The sequence below is a fragment of the Malaclemys terrapin genome, chromosome 2, assembly GCF_027887155.1.
Source record: "Malaclemys terrapin pileata isolate rMalTer1 chromosome 2, rMalTer1.hap1, whole genome shotgun sequence".
In the NCBI taxonomy this organism is placed as follows: domain Eukaryota; kingdom Metazoa; phylum Chordata; order Testudines; family Emydidae; genus Malaclemys; species Malaclemys terrapin.
Window position 1 is genome coordinate 128453024 of NC_071506.1, and position 25254 is coordinate 128478277.

Here is a 25254-nt window from a genome sequence, read left to right on the forward strand (position 1 = left end):
AAAAATCCTTCAACACAGCTGCTTATACTAACCTGTGTTAAGGTATTTGGCTACAACTGCTCAACCGAAATGTATGATGAAGCAGGGCTGTATGGCTATTGCCCACTCCTGGTGCGGTGACTAAGCTAGATATTAAATGAAGTTGTGATATGATCAAATACTCATTCCAGTAACTTGTTAAAAATACAGTTAGCTGAAAACTCCAGAAGACACCACTGAGTAGCACAATACATGTAACAAGTCACTGGCCTGGTGGCGGAGGTTGGGTTTTTAAAATATAGTGTACACCTAACACCACCAATAACCCAAGCCCTCAACCCTCTATAAATACCTGCCAGTTAGGTAGCAGCTGAGCGTGGTTTATTCTTTACAAAGTAGTGATGGTTCAGAAACTGATGTTGCAATTCTCTAGAAATAAACCATGTTTGTCCAGTGTTTAAGATATCCGTATATACAGCATCTCCTCTAGGGCTCCCACGGTGGGCTTCGTCTTCCATCAACTTCTGTCTCCACATGATACAAGACATCTGCCAATGTGTGCTCTACAACAGCACCCCAGCCCATGTCGCTCATCTGTTGGGAAGGGGAAGAGGAGAGGTTACAGCAGTCCTGCTTTAATTACTTGGGGTGCAGAGCACAGCTTGGCACTGTGCTGTTTTCTATCACTTCTCTGATGGGAAATGGGTTAACTTCAGTATAAAGTCACCTTACTTCTGTCACACAAGTCTTCGTGTATATAGCAATGGGCAAAACTGCCTTCAAGGAATGTTTTCTGCTAGAATATACCCTATGGAAAAGGCAATAATCCTTAAACTACCAGAGTCTTACACTAAGCAATGAAATGCACATACAGGGCTTTCATCCACTCTAATCTAGCTCATCCCTCTATTTTAATACCTGTTAAGGAATTGGTCTAAGGAACTCTTAAGATGATTTATTAGAAAAAAAAACACTTAAATCCCCCACCACACAATATGGTTGGCAAGCGTACGCCCTTTTCAAAGTAGAGAGCTGGTGGACAAAGGAAAGTTCAAGGAATACCTGATGCAATAACTTCCATTTGTGACTGGGGTCATACGTTCACAGATGGAACACTGGAGTTGACGTAGTCTAAGGCGATGCTTCAGAGGCAAAATGCTTCTTTCTACCCTCCCCAATATTTTTAGATGCAACCTTAATATTTGAAGACATAGGTCTGATCCAGTCTGGCAATTCCTAGGCCAGTTTAGTCTAGATGTTTCAATATAAGGGACTGGAGGCAGATGTGGGATAATGTGGCCTCTAAGCATGTTTTTTGAAAGATATACTCCAGTTCAAACAGTAAGTAATTCATGTTTGTTAGCCAAACAAATGTCCAATCCTTCTTTGAATTTTTCTAACTTGCTCTCAATAGAGTCAGAAGCAAGAGTCTGCAATACAGGGTAATGGGAAAGATTAAGACTGCCACTTGATTTGAGATTTTCCCCCCTAATTTTACTTCTGGTAAATATATTGGAGGTAAAGAGTGCCTTGCTTTAGGAACTGCACTTCAAGCACATCATGGGATAAAAACATAGTCTAAAGTTGCACATGTAAACTACAGGGAAATAGTTAGCTTGAGGTACTTGACAGATCCTGCCAAGATGGTGCTTTTGGACTTTTAAAACCTAGTCTATTTTTCCCCTCAAAATGTTGCTCAAACACACACCTTGGCAAGGCAGCTGTCCTAACAAAGTTACTATTAATGCCTCTTTATACAGTCAGATTAGGTTCTCCTTGCCACCCTCCAAAAGAGAACCAAGTGACAACTGAGTGGTCCACTCAATCTTGAACTTTCTTTTGTTGATAGAATGGAGATACAAGAAAAAGCGAATGTAGTTATGAACTAGTACTTACGGGGCGGTAAGTGATGTCTCTTGGAGGGTATTTGAAGTACGGTCCAAAGTTTACTGAAACCTGTGACAGGGAAGTAGATCTATTTCGCATCAGATGGACATGCATGACACAAAGCACGGGAAATTGCTCACTCAGCATTTAACAGGCTGGGTGGTTTTAGGTGACATGGAAAGCTATGATCTCATCCACCACAGGTAAGAGCTTTGCCTCAGCTTTATGGAGACTAGTGATACAACAGAACTAAAGTTAAGAGTAGCTTCAAGTGGAGTCTCTTTATACATCTACTTGCAGCCCACAGTAGGCAGATGAGCTATTGCAAGAGTACTCAGAAAGCACTAGGCCCACATCATTGGAATAAGCTTAGTTCTGTTAGACTCCTCCCCCACTGCACATTTAGATGGTATGCTGGCAGGGACCCTTTGTGTTGTGGTTGCACATTGACTAGTGCAATGGGGTTCTGCTCCACCTCTGCACTATCCCAACACAAATAACACACGTCCTGTCCCCCAAGCACCACCAGCTGTACGTTTGCCTCAGTATGTACTTACCGTGCAGCCCTTATACAAAGAAATGGCAGGGAAATAAACGCCTTCAAAAATCTCTTTAAAGGCAACTCCTTGGCTGACACCATTTTTATAGAAGATTATCTGCAAAACAGAAACAGTAACTGAATCAAGGCGCGTTCATGCTTTACTGACTAGCCCTACATTATTTGTAGCCACCCTCCTCTCATTCCCCATCCCCCAATTTGTTGACTTAGGCTTTATGCTCTGTTAGCAACTATCTCTCTACTTCATTTTGCAAGATGCCTCGTGCATTTGTAACTGAAAAATAAGTCAGTCTTTAAAGTCTTGCATTCCACAAAATGTAACTAGCTGCAGTGTTTTATTACAGGTCAAAGAAGGTGTAACCCAAGCTGCATTACTTGCTTAGTCAAGTCTGTATAAGCCTAACAGAGACCATCCAACTTGACATCCTTGTAAAAGGGTGTGATAAGATTCAAATAAATGAACACCAAGAATCTTAAGTGAAAATCTATAAAGGAATGTAGAGTGAACCTGTTCAATAGATTTGTGGTGCTCTAGCGTTCTCTATGGATTTCTAAAGTGTCTGGTCTCAAGTTTCCACCCCACTCCTGACATCCAACTTACTTGGCTTCCAGGAGTTTGCTTTAGGCTCTTCTCTGCTTTATCCACAAAATCCTTCTCTTCAAAATACAAGTAACTTTTGAACTTGATCAAAGCCTAAAAAAGGTAAGCAACAGAGCCAGGCTGCAAGACATTCACACCATTACTTTTTGTAATATAGTTAATGGTAACCAGATGCGATAGGACTGGTTAGTACACAAGCCCCTAATGACTGGAGACCCAGATATATCAATGTCTGGTCACCAATGACAAACGAGGCTCCATTAAGTATGGAATCAGAATTCTGAACTAGTCCCATCTGCAGCATTTCTATTGATTGGCACATTCACGGAACCAAGACATGGATGTGCCTTACTGAATAACCGGGAGGTAGTCCCGCTCTTCCTGTCTCTTGCTCATCTGACCCTCGCTTGTAGTGTCTGGAATTCAGGTAAGGACTGTTGTTTACATAAGGCATTTGGGGCTTTTAAGACTAGCCCTCTAGACCATCACACCATGCTACTTCCTTAGTCAGTGGTAAGAGTTAACAAATCATTATTTGCCTCCCATTCAGTTAGAGGGACTCCAGTTCATCACAGAGCCTGGGCTACTACATCTTCAAGTGTGGAGCCCTGTTTATCATAGCCAAGGTCTGGTATGGTTAAACAAATTGAGACCAGCTAGGCACAGCCTAGAGGAATCCAGCTTACCTTATCTTTATAGGTATCAGGCAATGACTTTGCTGTCTCTGTATCTTCAGGAAGACTGATATAAAAACCCAGTACATCTCCTTGCCCATAGCCAGCTGAATAGTGTTTGCCTATGGACTGATGAAACTTTGTTCCTTTCTTGCTGCGCCAGGAGTAACTGAACTTGTCATAGCCTAGGGGAGCCTGCAGGTTCCCTGTAGAAAACCAGATGTCAGACCAGGAAGCATGAGATCCTTTTCTTCAGGACCTTGCATGAATGTACTGTTTCTAAAAGCAGCTAGGTTTACCAGGCACTAACATCTAATTGTACATGAAACGGGGATTTTTCCTTCCAGGCTACATATTTCTGTGTGTTTCAGTGCAAAGTTTTCCACTTAATACTGAAAATATTTACTTCATAAATATTCATGACACACCTGCTGTTGGCTCTTAAAACTATGGCACGGACTGTTGAACTGGACTAGAAAGAGTTAATAAACCCTAAAGTGATTAGCGAGGCCAAGCAAGCAACAGTGAAGCCAACAGTCTGCAGGACTAATCTGTACTCAAGCAGAAAACTAGGCACTCGGGCACTATGACTCACTACACAATATTCCAAAGGGTTTGCAGCAGTCCTGCTCCAATCATTCTCAGAAAAATACACTTAAGGGTTCTAGCACTTCCAGAACCAATCAACATCGATTTCCTCTCTAGAGTTAGTACTGGGGCTTATTATTGAGTGATCTGAGCTACCCAAAATGCAGGGAATGAAAACCGGAGCAAGCAGCTTTGCTTTCTTAAGGGGTCTTCAGCAATTACTTTACCTAGTGGCTGCGACCAGCCAAGTCTGGCAGCTGTGTCTGGAGGCATCTCATCCACAGATATCTCAAAGTACCAGTCTCCCTTCCGCACCCCATGCGAGGCTCGTACCATGGAGTATCCTTTCTCTCCGATAACGGTCAGTCTGTCATCAGAGATCTTTAGCTGAGGTGCTAAAGTAGTTAGAAAGACAGATGCAATTTGTGATTAACAAGCGGGTGAGTGAACTGATCAAAGGTTGCGATGCTCAATTTAATATCTATGTCTGTTTCCCAGCACAATTATGTTTTGAAGCTTTACTAATTGAGACAGTGAGGTTACAGAGAAGATCCCTCATATGGGGAGCTGGCTATCCAGCTTACCTCGGTCATGCAATGCTAGGAGGACTCGTTCATATAGGCATGCTCTGTAGAGATCTCCAGGAATAGGTTTTCCTGCCCAACAGTCTAGCTCCAGTTTCTCTGGGTCAGGCGCATGGGGGTCAGGCTCAGCCAGAATGTAACGATATCCATCTTTATTAAAAGGGTGCTCCAGAGGGTAACCATGAGGTGGCAGGCGCTGAGCAGAAAACAAAGGGTCACTGGAAGAAGCACAAGGGAAAATGTTAGCATTTACTTCAGCATAATTGCCAGGAACCACACCCCCATAAACTGCTAGAGACACGAACAACATTCTAACCATTTCCTTAAGCAAAGCCACCCTTCAATACTTCCTCCTTCACTGCCTTTTACAAAGACATGCAGATGACTACAGCATCCCACCTCTGACGAGCTTAAGTGGTGCTCAAAGTGACAGTTTCTAAAACAGGTATAGTCACATACAGGAAGTTTGTATTATATAATGGTCTACAGTTTAGTGTGAGGACAGATTATATCAAGATGTTAGTTTGAATTGTGGGAGATTAAAGTTTATAACAAGGTTGCACCCTCTTAATTTCCAAATAGCACGTGCAGAACTGCGTCAAAGATGGGAGGCACTTATTCTGCCGTTAAGAAAGACCATCCTCATAACCCTGGCCGATACAAGAGTGTTCCCTATATTTTCCTGTACTTTGTCCATCTGCCACTGTTAAGTTACTTCATTTAGCCTGTGTCTTTCATTTACCTTCTGGTTTTCTTGGCTGTTCCTGTGGTCCCTCCATCTTGCTGTTTGCGTTTTGCTCCTCTTCCTTTCCCACTACCTCCTGCTGGAATGCCCCCTTTGGAGAGAAATTACCACAAATCCACATCAGCTAGTGCTTTATATGCAACTGTTGGTGATACAGGGAATCTGTGAGAGCAGAAACTCCATGTGTGTCACTATCAAATGGCTTAATTAAACAAAAAACAAACTTTTATATAGAAGTTTGACATTGATACCATTCAGAGAAAACTAATCTAGCGGAAGATAAAATTTATCTGCAGTCTCTAATCAGTTTTAAGAGAAATGTGTGGATAATAAAGTCAGTTTATCAAAACTCACTTAACAGGAGGAAACTCAACAATTTTATTACATGAATTATAAATCTTTACTTGCTCATAGTTTTCTTTTCAAATGGTATCATTTGTATATTTAGTTTGAGAGAAAATGTTGACACTTTCATGGAAGTTCCAAACACACAAGGACAACAAAGGATTTAATTTGTTTTTGCAGAAGTAACCCCGCTCCCAAAGTCAACTTTTTCCCATTTTAAGCAGACTGTCAGTTGTCTCAATGATTTACAATATGCTTGCGATACACTTTGACACATAATATCTGCTTCAGCAGTAAGCACTTAACATTAAGTTCAATATATAAAATGAAATACACCAAAATGGGGAAAATAAAAAGCAATAAAAGGTGTTCCTTTGCAGTGTTTCCAAAATTGTTATTTTTTGCAATGTAAATATTAAGAGCAAGGCATTTCATGATAATAATGTCTTCAACACTAGCTTCATCAAACTGCAGGGTAAGACAACATTGAACATCTAATACCAGAATTATGCCAAATTAGTGTCTAATTCCTTTAATGTATTTGATAAACCAAATTACTTTGAACCTGTATTGAATATATTATTATCTAAAGTGATAAAATACATCACATCCCCCTGAGGAAAAATATAGCTTATTTACATTACCGACCTAAAAATGAAAGAATACACAATTTTGCTGTACTGCAGTAAAACACCTTTAACAACTGCGTAGTGTACTGTAACTAAAAAAGTAGCAAGCTTTTAAATTATTAGCATACCTGTTGCAGTGTAAGGGATAGAGACCTTGGAGGGATATCATATTCTGCACAAACATGAACTGATCTAAACTGCACTTGTTTGTACCTATACTGCAGATTACTAACACCGTAGTTTGTCATAGTAGATTTATAAATCGCAAAACTAAAGCTACCCCAGCATGTCTGAATTTTACCTGATCAATAGCACAGTGTAAATTTTGGGCTTGTGTTTAATACACCAATTCTTCAGAAGCCAGTTATTTGATACTAAACTGAAGTTCACAATGTAACTGAAATTGAATCCTACACGAGAGAACAAATTAAAGTGAAAGGGACACTTTGTATCAGTCATGTGAGGCAGAATATGACAATTTAACAGCTTCTAACTGCTAAACATTAAAAACTGGAATTACTGTTTCATATTAAATATTACTGCAATCATTTTTAGGACACGCTTTAGATTTTTAATTCACTTTAGCTTCTAAGACAATTGAGCAAAAAGCTTTTCCAAACCACAACAATACTTAAGTTTTAGAAGCTGAAAGGTAAATATTCACCTCCCAAAGAGGCTCCACCTGTAAGGACAGAAGTGGCACCATGTATTTGTCAAATTTTAATGACTAAAGGAAAACATAACCAGTGCATGAAATGGAGACAATATACACTTTAGAGATCTGCAATGATGGACAGGTGCACGATTTTTTAAGAGAACCACTTCAGGTTAGGCACTAGATAACGCAGGGTTGTAGGGTTACTGAAAAATGGTTTAACACCATGCACAACCAGCCATTTTTTGTGGATAGTTTATATTAGGTACCAGTAAAACGTTTGCCTCACACATGAACGCTATGTTTGCACTTTGAGCAAGGGGAGTGACTCCCAGCTTGCAGACATTCTCACGCTAGCTGGAGGAGAGCTAGCGTGGGTATAAATAGTTGTGTAGCCGTGGCAACATGGGACGCAGCAGTGGAATACAAACCCACCTGAACCCGGTGGACAGCTGAGCCATGCTGCTGCAGCCACGAGTACATGTTGGCAAGCGGGCGATCACTCCTCTAGCTCATAGCATGGACAGAGCTGAAGAGATTACTCCATCAGCATGGTCGTTCCTCTAAGAGGGAGAACACTAAGCTGCAAGTGAGCATTACATGGAAATGTATAATTGAATAAAGCTTCCCAAGTGCTCTTGAAATCTCAGAATGAGGAAAATTGGAAGTTCGCGGGATAATGTTCTGTCATAATTAAAAATCAACATTTTGGGGTTGGACAGGGAAAGAGGAAGGCAAACTTTGTTTTCAGTGAAGATATCAGTTTTTAAAACAGCTGTCTTGCAAGCACACGTGTACTACTATGGTATGACCAGCTGTCTAAAAGTGTGATCATTTGTGATAGGGTAAAGACTAATTTATATCACTACAGAAAAACAAGACAGATTTAAATTGGCTCAATAAATTCTGGAAATAGCAGTTACGAGACTATTTGCATACAGGCTAATAGGTGTTTAATTTTTATTAAGCTGTAAATGTTAAAGTTAATATAATAGAGAATGTGTTCAGCTGTAGGACTTTGAGAAAATGTGAACTATTTAGCACATTTTCTTTTAGTAAAATTAAAGAACTTGCCATTTAAGCTTCCACTAGTAGATACAGCACTGCTCTGCTTCTGGTTATCGTATGCTGGACCAATATTAGCAAGGTCCTGAAAAAGAAAAACTCAGTTTAACAATATTACAGATTTATGGGCAGGTTAGTACTTACCACTTGTTCTGAGAGCGTGTGTCTGGTTCAAAGTCTGAGCAAGAAGTTTTTGCTCTTGAGGATTTCCAAGAATTGAAGTGCTACTGAAACTTTAGCAGCACGGCATAAAACAACAAGTTCAGAGCAGAAGTCTTACATCTAATACCCTGGGATGATTATGTTTTTTCTAGTTCTAAAAAAAGGACCCAAACTACACAGGGTCAAGCTCTTGCCATTTTTATTTGTGCTAAGAAACAGTCACATAGCATCAGAAGTTACCAATCTCTGGGATTGTGCACCATGTATGTCATATAAACAGCTAGGCATAAGTTAGTAGAGATTTTAAGCCTTCCTATATCCTAGACACATGCTGGTTGAGGGTCATGCCTTTTAAAAATGGAGGCAAGATTTCTGCATGCATTTTGAGTGAGTCACAACAAAAAGGATGAGGAGAACAACAGGATAGTCTCCACTGCTAAAGGCAGGACTCTGTTTCAGTTACACCATAACGTTACCAGAACAGCATTAAGAATGGGTAGTTTTGATGCCATCAGAGAGTGCAACAAGGGCCATAAAAACAGATACACCTTTTAAAAGCCCTTGCACATACTAGAAAATAAAGCATTAGCACTCAACAATAGTAGACTATCACGCATCCTTTCCGGAATTATTGCCAAATCATTCAACTGAGTTTGGCCAGGTAGCTGGAACTCCCAACATTCCCATATTCTTTCGACTTGAATGTTTCTCCAGCAGAGTTGGAACAGCAGCACAGCACAACTGCACAGAATGTGCTAAAGAGGACAAACAATTGGAATCTGTATCAGAAAAGTTAACTAGGTCCCTGGAATTAAATTCCTGGTGGGTTTCCAGTTTCTTATTGTAAATACATTGTCAAACAGCAGGCAACATGCATACATTCCAAATGTGTGTACTTAAATATTCATAGTTACGTTTATAAACACACCTTTCATTCAATGCACATTCATGTACCACAATCTTTGACAATGCAATATGAAGTCCAAATGCTCTTAATATTAGTTACATCGAGTCATGAGAACCATGGTGCAGAAGGGAGAACTTTCCCCCTGCCTCAATCACGTACCTGATCTAGTAGCCCAAACTTTGGATAATCGTCCTCTGGATCTTTACTACCTGGGTCTGGATGCTCTTTCACCAAGAACACATCCCTTTCTTTACACTGAAATATGGGAGTTAGAAACACCTTCAGAAGACCAAGTCATGCCCAAGAATAACTGTGTAAAATTTACAGTAGATACACACCACAAAAGTAAGAAGTCACAGAGACAGTATTAATGTCTGAACTATTTTTCTAGTTCAATTCTAATTATTATCAAACAAGACTATCAGAAAGCAGCTCGATCATTAACAAAGATCCTCTGCAAATTTAAATTTTTTGTTACTTACCATTGTTTTTACAATGTTATTTGGCCAAGTCATTTTTCCAGGTCTCTGTCTAGTTGTCATACACTCCCAGTACTTGTCAATAAATGGTATAATATCCTATTTAAAAAAAAAAAGAGTTAATAAAATGAGGCCTTAAAACAGTTATATGATAAGAGTTAAAATTACTTTATTAAGCCAACATCTCTTTCAACTCCAGATCATACACATTATAATTGACCTATCAGAGCTGGTGAAACTGACAGCTCATACTGTCAATTTTTGTCTGAACTTGTGGATCTAGGCAATTCCCTTTCTGTCAAGTCATAACTCACGTTCAGATGTAACTGTCTAATCATATCTGTACCTTGTCTTTTGAGAACATAGTTTTTGGGTGCTCATCTTGTGTCCTTGACTGCCACGTCAAGTTGGCCAGAGCACTAAGGCACATTTCCTTCAGATCTTAAAAACAAAACAAAAATATACCAAAACTACAGTTACATCCTTGATGATGAAGGTCAAGTGTATTTATATATAACAATAAGGTTGGTAAATACTAAGAACACAGCAGATCTAAGCTTAGATGAACTTCCATTAGTTGGCTTCACATCTACAATATCCTGAATTTTGGAAATGGGGATGCTAGAGTGAGTTACGTGCTCATAAAAAAAGGAACCTTGGCTGAAGGCAAGAATTCTACCAACCTAAGAAATTCATTTGCACAGTGGCATCCTCCAGCAGGTTGTGTTGCAATCAGCACCGCAAATCTTCACCAGACCCACAGACAGACTTTAACCAGCTATAGGACAAAGGTCACACAGGACCATTCCATCCCCAACAAAGATTCAAAGAGGGAAAGAAAATCAAGCCTTTGCAGTAAGTGTTTGTTTTTACTTACTTGCTTGTTTTCTTAGAAAGTATGTGTTCCCGCTGTGATGACAGACATTGCAATGGAAACTGTAGTTGGTCATGAAAGGCAGACATGATCTGTGAAACAGCAAAATCATTTGACTCTATCCACAGCTTTTCCATTACACCAGAAAAAGAAAATGATTACTCTCTTTCTTCATTAAAAAATTCCCACACGCACATTCACCGATGCTTTCATCAGATTTGGTAACTCAGTGTCAACAACAATGAAAACTATTAAATTCTGGAAAACGTGAATGTGGACTAAATGTCATTTTTCTGTTTTAAGAAGCAGTCCTGAAATTCGGCCACCAAGGTAAGCTGAAAGCAACTCTGGGGCCTTTAACAATGAAGCATGGATTAGCCAAGGTACATCTATAGCTATAGAAAACTTCCCCATAAAACACTAACCAAGTCCATTTTAAAACTAATTTTTATTTCACACACATTAAAGTTACCTTTAAAAAGAAGATTCCTTAGACACCTCAAATATCCAATTGAACTTACTTTCCAATTTCAGTGTCCCTTTACTTTTTTGCTCTTCAGTCAGCAAATATAAACTAGCCAACTCTCTCCTCCCTCCCCCAACCCCTTTTTAAGTCAGTTTCACATTTGTCTCATGCAGTAGCCCAAGGCTCCAAATACTGCAGGAAAATGTCTAAATGCAAACAAAGATTTTTCATTGAACTGAAAGAAAAATATAAACACTTTGTGTTATGTAAAACTGTTTTATTATTGTTTACATAGCTCTCAGTGTGCTAGACTCTACACAAACAAAATAGGAAGACAAGGTCTTTTCCCCAGGGAATTTACATTCTAAATATTTCCATTTTTGTTTAAACAAAACAAAACTTAGATTTAGCACTTCCTCTACCTGGCAGCATTGTTTCAAAATGTATTGAATTTGACTGAGTTTAGGTTCTGAATCTTTTAATAAAGAAAATTCTTCACTCCATCACCTTTGTGATGTAAGAAAAACGTTCAGAATCTCATGTAATGACATACAGCAGAACCCCAGAGTTATGAACACCTTGAGAATAGTGATTGTTCATAAATCTGAAATGTTCATAACTCTTAACAAAACATTATGGTTGTTCTTTCAAAAGTTTACAACTGAACATTGACTAAATACAACTTTTAAACTTTACTGCAGAAGAAAAATGCTGCTTTTAACTATCTTAAATTAAGTACAGAAACAGTTTCCTCGCCATATCATTTAAAAAAAACCCCACAAACTACTTAAAAAAAGGATAACTTAACACGGTTCTGTACAGTATTTGCTTTTTCTTTTTGGTCTCTGCTGCCTGATTGCATATTTCTGGTTCCAAATGAGGTGTGTGGTTGACTGGTCAGTTCATAACTCTGATGTTCATAATTCTGAGGTTCTACTGTATGTATTTTCCTTAGCTCTGCTTCACTGAGCTTTTTAACTTTTTGGAATCTGTGAGTGCATATGGTTGTTATATTTGTCTTAACTGGGAATTTCCTTGATTTTTAGTGAGTGCACTGATACAAAAATTAGCCCTGAGCAACCCTAGCTCTAAGTTAACTGTGCTTTTTGGAGACCTCCTTCAGCTGGAATCAGAAGCATTTCACAAACAAGTACACCGTTCCTGGGTTGGAGTTTGTTCTTAAAAAACAAACCACTATTTTACAGAGAAGTTTAATAGAATTTAGAGTAAATTCTGGAAGATACAAAAATACTATGGTGCTGGGGGGCCATAAGTACCGAGATATGAAGAAAAGAACAGATTATCTGCAGAGTACTAAAGAGAGTTATTACATACGTAGTATCAATGCCAAAGGTGTCCGCTGTGAACCACTTTGTACAAATCCCGCACTGCAGCTCTATCTCTCCAAGCTGTCGCCCATTCTCTTCATCCACTGAACCCGTTTGAGCGTCCAAGACTTCAGAACTGTCCCCAGCACCTTCCTGCAATCATAGCAGCATTAACAGGTCTGGACCTGATTAAACAGAGCGCCAAGAACAATCCCATGTCAATCAAGTCACGTTTTGTTCATTACAGTCCCCTGTAGAGATTGCTAAAATTAAAAGGATCAAAAGATTTCTCCTCATTTCTTCAAAATGCCAATAGTTGAGGGACAATTCTGCTGTGAATGGGTTTAACTATTGGATGGCTTCAGACAACAGAGACAGCCACACAATCTTCTCCATGGAAACAGGTTACAATTTTAGCTGCTGAATCAGGAATTGGCTTTTGCATAGATGAGCAATATAGCATGGTAATTTAAAGGAGGGGAGATTTAGAGGTGAATAAAAGCCCAAATGAGAAAAATCTCTCTCTCTGGAGTCAAGGAGTACATGTTTAATTTTTCATATACAGCAATGACTTTTAAAAAGTAGCGTTTTGAAATTTCAGTCTGAATTTCTTTACATTGTTCACAGTTCCAGCATTTTCATTCCATCGCTAGTCTGAATCCAGCTGTACCCGAGCCAATATGTAACTTTAGTCTTTCAAGGCCTCTGGCATTTCATGCTTTGCCAGGCCGCTGATAGCTAACTAGTAATATTTTACTGATGCCTCAAGGAAAATATTTTCTATTTTTAATTATATTTCCCCTTCTCCTGTGCTAATCATCAGTGAACAAAGGCCCATTATACTAGTAAAGATATAAAAAGTTTTCTGCAAGCATCTTTATGACAGTTTCCTCCCAAAGTAATAAGTGAATCAGGCCAAGTGTACTAAGCTTTTGTTGTTGTTGTTAAATATCAAAAGAACATTTAAAAAAACAAGTTTTAGGTTTGACCACTGGAGAAAATATATTGGGCAAGATTCTCTGCCACCAGACACTTTGTGTATCCATTTACATCTGGGTAGACACTGTAAGATGCTACCAAATAAGAATGCGCCACACACTGAGGAAATTTACACTACAAACGTTTGCAGGCATTTTTAATATTTTTTTGCACTGGCTCTGCCAACATTGGACAATATAGATAGGGCCCTACCATGAAAAACGCGCCACGGACCGTGAAATCTGGTCTTTTGTGTGCTTTTACCCTATACTATACAGATTTCACAGGGAAGACCAGTGTTTCTCAAATTGGGGATCCTGACCCAAAAGGGAGTTGCAGGAGGGTCACAAGGTTATTTTAGGGGAGTCGCAGTATTGCCACCCTTACTTCTGCGCTGCTGCTTTCAGAGCTGGGTGGGCTGGAGCGTGGCGGCTGCTGACTGAGGGCCCAGCTCTGCAGGCAGCAGAGGTAAAGTGGCAATACCATACCATGCTATCCTTACTTCTGCACTGCTGCTGGCTGGTGCCTTCAGAGCTTGGCTCCCAGTCAGCAGCCACTGCTCTCTGGCTGCCCAGCTCCGAAGGCAGCACTGCCACCACCAGCAGCACAGAAGCAAGGTTAGCAGTACTGACCGCAACCCCCCCCCACAATAACCTTGTGACATCCCCACCTGCTGGAACTCCTTTTTGGGTCAGGACCCCTACGATTACACCACCATGACATTTCAGATTTAAATAGCTAAAATAATGAAATTTATGATTTTTAAATTCTATGACTGTGAAATTGACCAAAATGGATCGTGAATTTGGTACGGCCCTATCTACAGACAAGGCACAGGCACGTACTAAGTTCTCTATTCTTATTCTGAGCAACCACACAGAAAAACACATACAAATTTTCCTTTGGTAGGCCAGACCTTACACCAGTTGTATAATTTTACTCCTTTGCTAGGTGTTAATGACTCCCCAACCTGCCAGGCCTATGTCCAGCCGACAGAAATATTTTGTACTTTACATACAATTGATTCAGTTCATTCGTGGGGCAACCCCACTGGGGTTAATGAAAACAGCTCAGGGAAAAGTCTAATGTAGCACATAGGTATCAGCGCACAGGTGACCCATGTGCATGGTCTGACAGGTTACACACAGAGGCTTTCTGGCACAGTGAGCCAGATCAAGGCTGCAGGGCATACACACAAGCACCGTGCCACAGGAAACACACTGCTACGCCTGCTTTGTAAGGTGGCAATGCCTAAAGGCGTCCATCAGGGATCAGACTCTCCTTGTGCCAGCTGCTGCACAAACACATGAAACAACGGTCCCTGTCCCGCAGGGATTCCCCCAAACGGCGGGGGACTTGGTGCCGGCACCCCACGGAGCTGCCCCCCCCCGCCCTGCAGAGACCCAGCACAGCAGCACTCACGTACTAGGGGATCCTTCCCATTAGAGGACTCGGTCTCCAAGCCAGCGGTGACATCGACCAGGTTGGTGTCCCCCCTGCATGGACAGGAGAGAGAGGGTGAGAAGCCCCTGGGGTAACGGGGGGGGCCCGCTCCAGGGGGGCAGCGCCCCGCCTCCTCCCCCCCACGGGGTAACGGGGGGGGCCCGCTCCAGGGGGGCAGCGCCCCGCCTCCTCCCCCCCCCGGGGTAACCAGGGTAACGGGGGGGGGCCCGCTCCAGGGGGGCAGCGCCCCGCCTCCTCCCCCCCACGGGGTAACCAGCGTAACGGGGGGGGGCCCGCTCCAGGGGGGCAGCGCCCCGCCTCCTCCCCCCCCACGGGGTAACCGGGGTAACGGGGGGGGGCCCGCTCCAGGGGGGCAGCGCCCCGCCTCCTCCCCCCCACGGGGTAACCGGGGTAACGGGGGGGGGCCCGCTCCAGGGGGGCAGCGCCCCGCCTCCTCCCCCCCGGGGTAACCGGGGTAACGGGGGGGGGGCCCGCTCCAGGGGGGCAGCGCCCCGCCTCCTCCCCCTCGGGGTAACCGGGGGCCCCCATCCACTACCGGCCTCACCCGGTCTCGGAGTCCCCGGCGCCCTGCTCAGGGGGTCCCGGGGGGTCCCCGGCCGCAGCCTCCCCCACCACCTCCCCTTCCTCCGGCGTCGGCGCCGCTGCTGTTGTTGTTGCTGCCGCCATCTTCCTCCCGCGCAGTCGCGCCAAACTCTCGCCTGGGCTCCCGCGAGATTTCCCTTCCCTTCCATAAAGGGGCGATGCCAGCGCTGGGCCCCACCACGGAGGGGCAGGGTCCCGCAGCGCAGTGACATCACCAGGGCTTGCCGTGACCTCGCCGTGGTATCATGCCAGCACGATGCTGATGTCATACTGCTAGGCTGTGACCTCACCAGGCTCCCAGGAATCTATCTACCCCGAAGAGAAGCAGTTCTGCCAAAAGGCCAGCTGGTGACCTGAAATTGCTGCAACTCATAGAATAGCAAGGTTGGAAGGGACCTCAGGAGGTCATCTAGTCCAACCCCCTGCTCAAAGCAGGACCAACACCAACTAAATCACTGTTTATTTTGTCTCCATTAAAATTCATCAGTATCACTATTACTTTGTCCTCCCTTAGTTTGCTTCCCCTCCAACTTCCCCAGTTGCACCTTTCCTCAAACTAAAGCTTTTAAACTCCGAAGAAGGGATATGCCTGTTTGTCCATACCTACCACAATGGAGCTTTGATCCTGGATTTGAGGCCTATATCGGGGTTCTCAACCTTTTTCTTTATGAGCCCCCCCTCCCCCCGAACATGCTATAAAACTCCACAGTTTTCTACATATAAAAGCCAGGGCTGGTGTTAGGGGGTAACAAGCAGGACAATTGCCCAGAGACACACACACACACGGGGCCCCGCAAAGCTAACTTGCCCAGGCTTCGGCTTCAGCCCCAGGTGGCGGGGTTCAGGGTCCCAGGCTTCAGCCCCATGTGGTGGGGCTTCAACTTTCTGCCCTGGGCCTCAACAAGTCTAATGCTAGCCCTGCTTGGCGGCCCCCCCCAAAACCTGCTCGTGGTCTCCCGGGGGCCCCAGACTTCTGGTTGAGAACCACTGGCTTATCAAAATGATTTTAATACAAGTAAGATTTATCTCAGCTAATAATCGAATAGAGGGAAGTGGTTCACAGATGCACTAGCCAGTCCCTGGCAGTGCAATTACTACTTCTAAAGTAACTTTCATCTTCAAAGCACTGCACAAACATTAACTCACAGACAATGGGGCTCTCACTGAAGTCAATGTCAATACTCCCATTAACTTGAGAGGGACAAAGGCCTTGACCATCACAGCATCCCTGTGAAATACTATCCCTATCTTACAGGGGGAGAAACTGAGGCACAGAGAGGCAAAGTGACTTGCCCAGGGTCACATAATGATTCACTGACAGGCCCAAGAGAAGAAGTCTGCTGTTCTTGGCTCCTGGTCTTGTGTCCAGATCACCAGCCTTCACAGCCTCTCAGGAATCTCCAAAAGGAATATGAATCTTTTCTCAAAAGTTTGCAATATTTTCCAACAGAGAGGGAAGAGCCCTGTGATTGAATGAGCCTGAGACAGCAAAGGAGAAGTTCCTTCCATTCAGTGAGGCCCTTTGAAGTGCTATGTGATTGGTTTAAAACATGAACAACAAGGAGTCTGGTGGCACTTTTTTCATAGATTCATAGATTCTAGGACTGGAAGGGACCTCGAGAGGTCATCGAGTCCAGTCCCCTGCCCGCATGGCAGGACCAAATACTGCCTAGACCATCCCTAGTAGACATTTATCTAACCTACCCTTAAATATCTCCAGAGACGGAGATTCCACAACCTCCCTAGGCAATTTGTTCCAGTGTTTAACCACCCTGACAGTTAGGAACTTTTTCCTAATGTCCAATCTAGACCTCCCTTGCTGCAGTTTAAACCCATTGTTTCTGGTTCTATCCTTAGAGGCTAAGGTGAACAAGTTCTCTCCCTCCTCCTTATGACACCCTTTTATATACCTGAAAACTGCTATCATGTCCCCTCTCAGTCTTCTCTTTTCCAAACTAAACAAACCCAATTCTTTCAGCCTTCCTTCATAGGTCATGTTCTCAAGACCTTTAATCATTCTTGTTGCTCTTCTTTGGACCCTTTCCAGTTTCTCCACATCTTTTTTAAAATGCGGCGCCCAGAACTGGACACAATACTCCAGCTGAGGCCTAACCAGAGCAGAGTAGAGCGGAAGAATGACTTCTCGTGTCTTGCTCACAACACACCTGTTAATGCATCCCAGAATCATGTTTGCTTTGTTTGCAACAGCATCACACTGTTGACTCATATTTAGCTTGTGGTCCACTATAACCCCTAGATCCCTTTCTGCCGTACTCCTTCCTAGACAGTCTTTTCCCATTCTGTATGTGTGAAATTGATTTTTCCTTCCTAAGTGGAGCACTTTGCATTTGTCTTTGTTAAACTTCATCCTGTTTAACTCAGACCATTTCTCCAATTTGTCCAGATCATTTTGAATTATGACCCTGTCCTCCAAAGTAGTTGCAATCCCTCCCAGTTTGGTATCATCCGCAAACTTAATAAGCGTACTTTCTATGCCAATATCTAAGTCGTTGATGAAGATATTGAACAGAGCCGGTCCCAAAACAGACCCCTGCGGTACCCCACTCGTTACGCCTTTCCAGCAGGATTGGGAACCATTAATAACAACTCTCTGAGTACGGTTATCCAGCCAGTTATGCACCCACCTTATAGTAGCCCCATCTAATTTGTATTTGCCTAGTTTATCGATAAGAATATCATGCGAGACCGTATCAAATGCCTTACTAAAGTCTAGGTATACCACATCCACCGCTTCACCCTTATCCACAAGGCTCGTTATCCTATCAAAGAAAGCTATCAGATTGGTTTGACATGATTTGTTCTTCACAAATCCATGCTGGCTATTCCCTATCACCTTACCACCTTCCAAGTGTTGGCAGATGATTTCCTTAATTACTTGCTCCATTATCTTCCCTGGCACAGAAGTTAAACTAACTGGTCTGTAGTTACCTGGGTTGTTTTTAGTTCCCTTTTTATAGATGGGCACTATATTTGCCCTTTTCCAGTCTTCTGGAATCTCTCCCGTCTCCCATGACTTTCCAAAGATAATAGCTAGAGGCTCAGATACCTCCTCTATTAGCTCCTTGAGTATTCTAGGATGCATTTCATCAGGCCCGGGTGACTTGCAGGCATCTAACTTTTCTAAGTGATTTTTAACTTGTTCTTTTTTTATTTTATCCGCTAAACCTACCCCCTTCCCATTAGCATTCACTATGTTAGGCATTCCTTCAGACTTCTCGGTGAAGACCGAAACAAAGAAGTCATTAAGCATCTCTGCCATTTCCAAGTTTCCTGTTACTGTTTCTCCCTCTTCACTAAGCAGTGGGCCTACCCTGTCTTTGGTCTTCCTCTTGCTTCTAATGTATTGATAAAAAGTCTTCTTGTTTCCTTTTATTCCCGTAGCTAGTTTGAGCTCATTTTGTGCCTTTGCCTTTCTAATCTTGCCCCTGCATTCCTGTGTTGTTTGCCTATATTCATCCTTTGTAATCTGTCCTAGTTTCCATTTTTTATATGACTCCTTTTTATTTTTTAGATCGTGCAAGATCTCGTGGTTAAGCCAAGGTGGTCTTTTGCCACATTTTCTATCTTTCCTAACCAGCGGAATAGCTTGCTTTTGGGCCCTTAATAGTGTCCCTTTGAAAAACTGCCAACTCTCCTCAGTTGTTTTTCCCCTCAGTCTTGATTCCCATGGGACCTTACCTATCAGCTCTCTGAGCTTCCCAAAATCTGCCTTCCTGAAATCCATTGTCTCTATTTTGCTGTTCTCCCTTCTACCCTTCTTTAGAATTGCAAAGTCTATGATTTCATGATCACTTTCACCCAGGCTGCCTTCTACTTTCACATTCTCAACGAGTTCCTCCCTATTTGTTAAAATCAAGTCTAGAACAGCTTCCCCCCTAGTAGCTTTTTCAACCTTCTGAAATAAAAAGTTGTCTCCAATGCAGTCCAAGAATTTGTTGGATAGTCTGTTCCCCGCTGTGTTATTTTCCCAACATATATCCGGATAGTTGAAGTCCCCCATCACCACCAAGTCTTGGGCTTTGGATGATTTTGTTAGTTGCTTGAAAAAAGCCTCATCCACCTCTTCCACCTGGTTAGGTGGCCTGTAGTAGACGCCTAGCATGACATCTCCCTTGTTTTTTGCCCCTTTAAGCCTAACCCAGAGACTCTCAACACTTCCGTCTCCTATGTCCATCTCTACCTCTGTCCAAGTGTGTACATTTTTAATATATAAGGCAACACCTCCTCCCTTTTTCCCCTGTCTATCCTTCCTGAGCAAGCTGTACCCATCCACACCAACATTCCAATCATGTGTATTATCCCACCAAGTTTCAGTGATGCCAACAATGTCATAGTTGTATTTATTTATTAGCACTTCCAGTTCTTCCTGCTTATTCCCCATACTTCTCGCATTTGTATATAGGCATCTAAAATACTGGTTTGATCTTTCCTCCCAGTTTTTTCCTGACTCTCCTTTCTCTCTGCCAATATAGCCCACACTCCCTCTTGTTTCCGACTCATTTCCCCGGTCTCCATGTTCCCCACTTACCTGTGGGCTTTGCTCACCTGTCCCCGTCGAACCTAGTTTAAAGCCCTCCTCACTAGGTTAGCCAGTCTGTGTCCGAATAGGGTCTTCCCTCTCCTCGAAAGGTGAACGCCATCTCTGCCTAGCAGTCCTTCCTCGAATAGCATCCCGTGGTCTAGGAAGCCAAAGCCCTCCTGGTGACACCATCTTCGCAGCCAGGCATTCACCTCCATGATGCATCTGTCTCTGCCCGGGCCCCTACCTTTAACAGGAAGAATTGAAGAGAATACCACCTGTGCTCCAAACTCCTTCACCCGTGCTCCCAGAGCCCTGTAGTCACTCTTGATCCGCTCAGTGTCACACCGCGCAGTATCATTTGTGCCCACATGGATGAGTAGCATGGGGTAGTAGTCAGAGGGCCGGATAATCCTCGACAATGCCTCCGTAACGTCTCGGATACGGGCCCCCGGCAGGCAGCATACCTCTCGAGATGAAATGTCAGGGCGACAGATGGGCGCCTCCGTCCCCCTCAGCAGAGAGTCTCCGACCACCACTACCCTACGTTTCCTATTCGCAGTGGTGGCAGCAGACTCTCCAGCCTTAGGGGTACGAGGCTTCTCCTCCTTTACTGTAGGGAGTGATTCCTTCTTTCCTGTATCAAGAAGAGCATAACGGTTACCTATAACCACGGCAGGAGGGTTCGGAGCAAGGGTGGAGCACTGCCTGCTGCCAGAAGTAACCAGCTGCCAGCGTCCACCCTGAGCCATCTCCTCCTCCACCAGTGGTGTATCAGCAGTCCTGTGTACTGGGACAGCTACCTCAGCTGTCTCCACATGGACACTGTCGAGGAATTGCTCGTGGATACGGATGCTCCTCAACCTAGCCACCTCCTCCTGTAGCTCTCTCACCTGCTGCCTGAGAGATTCCACCAGCAGGCACCTTTCACATTGGATGGTCCCCCCAGCCTGGATATCCGTAAGTGGAAATTGCAAGTTACAGTCTTTGCAAAACCACACCAGGATCTGGGTAGAGGCATCCATGCTTAGGCACTCTGTCTGGCTACAGGCACAGGTGGAGGAGACAGTAGCAGTGCTGGCACAGGTGTTGCGGGTCTTCCTAACCATCGTAAGCCTCCCTCTGTCAAACTCCCGTCTGCAGCCCCCTGTCAGCAGAGGCTTCTAGCTTTCAAACCTTCCTTTGAAGCTCACAGCTTCCAACTGCCAGCCACAGCACACGGTCCTTCAAACAACCAAAACAAACAAACAGACTGACAAACACAAGCTCAGCACACAGCAAGTAACCCTCAAACACAAACAAACACACACTACAGACAGTCACTTACCCCAAAAGGTTGCTGTATTGCTCCTCCTTCACCTGGAGAACTCCCTTGCGAAACTCCCTGTTAGCAGCCCCTGTTCGCAAAGCTCCCTGGTCGCTTGTGCGCTGCTTTATAAAGCCCTGGCCTGTATGAATGCCCCGCCCACTGATTAAGGCTCAGCCACTTACCAGAGGCTTCTAGCTTTCAAACCTTCCTTTGAAGCTCACAGCTTCCAACTGCCAGCCACAGCACACGGTCCTTCAAACAACCAAAACAAACAAACAGACTGACAAACACAAGCTCAGCACACAGCAAGTAACCCTCAAACACAAACAAACACACACTACAGACAGTCACTTACCCCAAAAGGTTGCTGTATTGCTCCTCCTTCACCTGGAGAACTCCCTTGCGAAACTCCCTGTTAGCAGCCCCTGTTCGCAAAGCTTTAAAGACTAACAGATTTATTTGGGCATAAGCTTTCATGGGTAAAAACCTCACTTCTTCGGATGCAACAGACTCCTTGTTGTTTTTGTAGATACAGACTAACATGGCTACACCCGATGTTTAAAACATGGAACATCAAGAGAAGAAATAACAGCATCAACTTTGTCATTAACTGCACATCCACCTTTGTACCAAATGGGCAAGAGTTGGACAAATGCCCTCCCCAACTCAGTATGCACAGACCCTGTCCTACTTCCAATGCCTTCTAATGACCCATCGCTATTCCCAGGTACACTGGCTAGGTGTGTGGCCAATTAGTGATTCATTAATATTCTGTCCTATTCATGTTCTTACGCTGCACCAATCACCATGGTCTCTTCAGAATTTGTCTCATTTAAACATTTAAGCCTCCAAATGTTATGCTGAGCTAATTGACTATGCAGCCTTGCATTCCTGTTTCTGGCAGCCTTGTCTATTCCATGTTGTCCCGATGCCTCTTGTCCCTTTTCCGGTTGTAAAGTACTTGGGGCCTGGACTGTTCTTTTCTTTTATATTTGTATCTTCCTCAGTACAATGACATTTATGACATTCCCCGTCATCACGGGGGCTTTGGAGTGCTACTGTAATACAAACAATGACAAATGTCCTATCCCATCCTATCTCCTAGAACTGGAAGGGACCTTGAAAGGTCATCGTGTCCAGCCCCCTGCCTTCACTAGCAGGACCAAGTACTGATTTTGCCCCAGATCCCTAAGTGGCCCCCTCAAGGATTGAACTCACAACCTCAGGTTTAGCAGGCCAGTGCTCAAACCACTGAGCTATCCCTCCCCCCAATTTATGTCCAATTTACCAAAGAAACCAAGGTCTCCCTGGTATTAGGACCCATCTGCGCCTCTCGATTATATAGTGGTTTGGGGCTCAGACAGACAAAAAGCAGGAAGAAATAGGCTTGTACAGAAGCAAATGCCACATTATCATCACATATACTTTCTGTTATTTAGAATCTCAGATCAGCTCTTCTATTACTTTGCTTGGTCTCTTTCTCAATTTAACGGTATCACTAAGATACTTATCAACTTGGTATCTGAACACTGATAGCTAAGATAAGATTGTCACATATAGTAACTGACAAATAGGAATGGCACAATCTGGATAAAGGTTGAGGCAAATATGCTCATTTATTAAAAGGGGGAGGAAGGATCATCTAGAGAAATCTTAACCAAATTTAGGGAAAGATTTTTAAAAATGGTTTACTCCAGTTAGACTCCTAAATCCAGACTTAGGTACCAAACTCAATTAGTGGGAGCTGACCTGTATAATCAGGTTATTTCTGTGGGTGCCTAGATATGGACTCCGGAGCTTTACTTTGGGCACCCATTATTGCAAATCTTGGCCTCCTTCTCTAACTGTACTTGTTGTCCAGTGACACCTATGTATTTCAATGATGAGAGCTGTAAGAAGCCATAAAATGAGGACAGAGTTGTGGCAAGCAGTCCTTGCTGGGATGCTGGTGGACCCTTCCCTCTGAACTGTAGGGTGGATGTCTCTCTCAACAGAGTGCGCTAGTTCCTACAAAATGCTGGGCTCAGTAGGAATCACCGGGTGAAATACTATGGCCAGGGTTATATTGGAGACCTAAATGATCATGAATTTGGGAAGTCACTGCAGTCTACATAAATAGTAACTAATAACAGAAGACAAAGCAAATGCCCTCCTTGGCCAGGGAGGAAATAAAAGGGATTGTAACAATGTCCTGGAGCTGCCTTCTTGCGGTGGAGTTCTCATCCTGGGGAGCTGCTGTCCAGCCTGTCGGTGCTGAAAGTCTCTCCCTTAATTTACCACTAATGGCATCCTTCCATCTCTCGCGCCTCCAGACACTGATCAACTCCATCCCCCTGCTGCCCTTCCTTCCTCAGGCCCCTGTCCAGTTTCCTGATCTTCTCTCAGCTCCCCCACCTCCTTCCCATCCATCTCCTGCATCACCACACTGAGGAGTGCTCACTGCTAATCCAGTCGTCTCCCTCGGTCACGCAGGGTATGTCAATACTGCACCTGGGGAGGCCTCCAGGCCTGGGTCTGTGCTAGCAGAGCTTGTGTAGATGTTATGGCTCGGGCTGGAGTGGCGTCTCTCAAGCCTGGGGAGGGGACATCCCACATAGCCAAGCCAGAGCCTTACAGCAGAGGAGTGGAACTCAGGCGGGGAAATCCTTCTGCCTCATCCACAGGGAATCAGTTCTGTCCCATAAGAGGCTGGGAAGTTGAAGTCGCGGGTTTCAGATGTGGCAATCTTGTGGGCTTGAGTCTTTCCAAGTCCTTCTGGCTCCGGCACTGCAGGAGTATGCACAATTCTTCTCACCCACACCTCTGCTCACCCCAGAAACTCTCCATCCAGGTGGGTTATTCCATCATTGTCCAAAATGAGGTTTCTTGCACCTTCCTTTGAAGTATCTGGTACTGGTGGTGTTAGAGACAAGATGCCAGACTGAAAGGACCATTCCTATGATCTGACTGAGTTCTACACATGTGCTGGGAATTGAGGTACATTGCCTGCATCGGAGTGTAGCATTTTGCCCCAGTTGAGTTTAATGAGTCTGTTTTCCTCAGAGTGAAAGCAGGCTTTCAAGATCAGTCTGTTCGAAGTCAAAATTCTCTTGGCTTTAAGCACTTTTAAAGGCCATCAATATTTTGAACACTTCAGAAGGAAGAAACAAAAATGTTCTTTTCATTTTCCTAAGTGGCTGTGGGACCATAACTGGACTCTTTGATCCTGAGCATGAGACAGAGCGGATCCTTGATATCCTGAGCATGTGCAGAGTTGTGTGGGGAGGGGGAGTATGTGCATTTGGTATTCTGGTATGCTTCCATCTCCACCCAAAGCCATTTCAATTGGTGCTGGATCAGATACCAATAAAAATTATGTGTCAAGAATCAGTCGCATTTTCATCCTGTTTGAAGTAACTGATTTATAACAAACTCCTGCTAGCAAGACTAACAGGAGAGTTTAAGAGATATCAATCTCCCCCTTTACTTTATCTTACAGCTCCCTATACTCTCCTGTTTGTTGCTTTTCCTGCTACAACCTTACCCTTTTGCCCCTTTGCTGGGTAAGTTACAACAATTTACCCTCACATTAAATTCATATTCACACGAACTTACTAATGTGCAACTTACAGCACCTCTGAATTCAGTGCTATGAGCCATATATCATTAACATAGACCAAACTACTTCTATTGTAATACTAACTTCTAGTTTAAACTACTATTTTAATAGGCAGCAGGTTTAAAACAAACAAAAGGAAATATTTCTTCACACAACACACAGTCAGTCTGTGGAATTGTTTGCCAGAGGATGTTGTGAAGGCCAAGACTATAACAGGGTTCAAAAAAGAACTCGATAAGTTCATGGAGCATGGGTC

The 25254-nt window shown here is 43.6% G+C and overlaps 1 protein-coding gene across 1 annotated transcript; it reads right to left on the reverse strand.

The window, feature by feature from the left end:
• Positions 1–343: 343 nt before the first annotated feature.
• ASH2L (ASH2 like, histone lysine methyltransferase complex subunit) lies at positions 344–15645 on the reverse strand. The gene is made up of 16 exons (XM_054018199.1): positions 15514–15645; positions 14932–15001; positions 12535–12680; positions 10737–10825; positions 10206–10300; positions 9863–9958; positions 9540–9635; positions 8321–8396; positions 5615–5708; positions 4873–5090; positions 4516–4683; positions 3713–3906; positions 3027–3119; positions 2424–2522; positions 1876–1935; positions 344–573 (listed from the first exon to the last, which is right to left on the reverse strand). The coding sequence occupies exons 1-16, from the start codon at positions 15633–15635 to the stop codon at positions 466–468; spliced, it is 1824 nt and encodes a 607-aa protein (XP_053874174.1). The 5' UTR covers positions 15636–15645; the 3' UTR covers positions 344–465.
• Positions 15646–25254: the final 9609 nt, after the last annotated feature.

Coding starts and splice junctions, on each gene's coding strand:
- ASH2L (XM_054018199.1), bottom strand. CDS start 15,635: ATGGCGGCAGCAACAACAACAGCAGCGGCGCCGACGCCGGAGGAAGGG. Junction 10,826..12,534: donor ACCTTTGGCATTGATACTAC/GTATGTAATAAC, acceptor GCTGTTTCACAG/ATCATGTCTGCCTTTCATGA. Junction 3,907..4,515: donor TGGCTGGTCGCAGCCACTAG/GTAAAGTAATTG, acceptor GGTTTTCTACAG/GGAACCTGCAGGCTCCCCTA.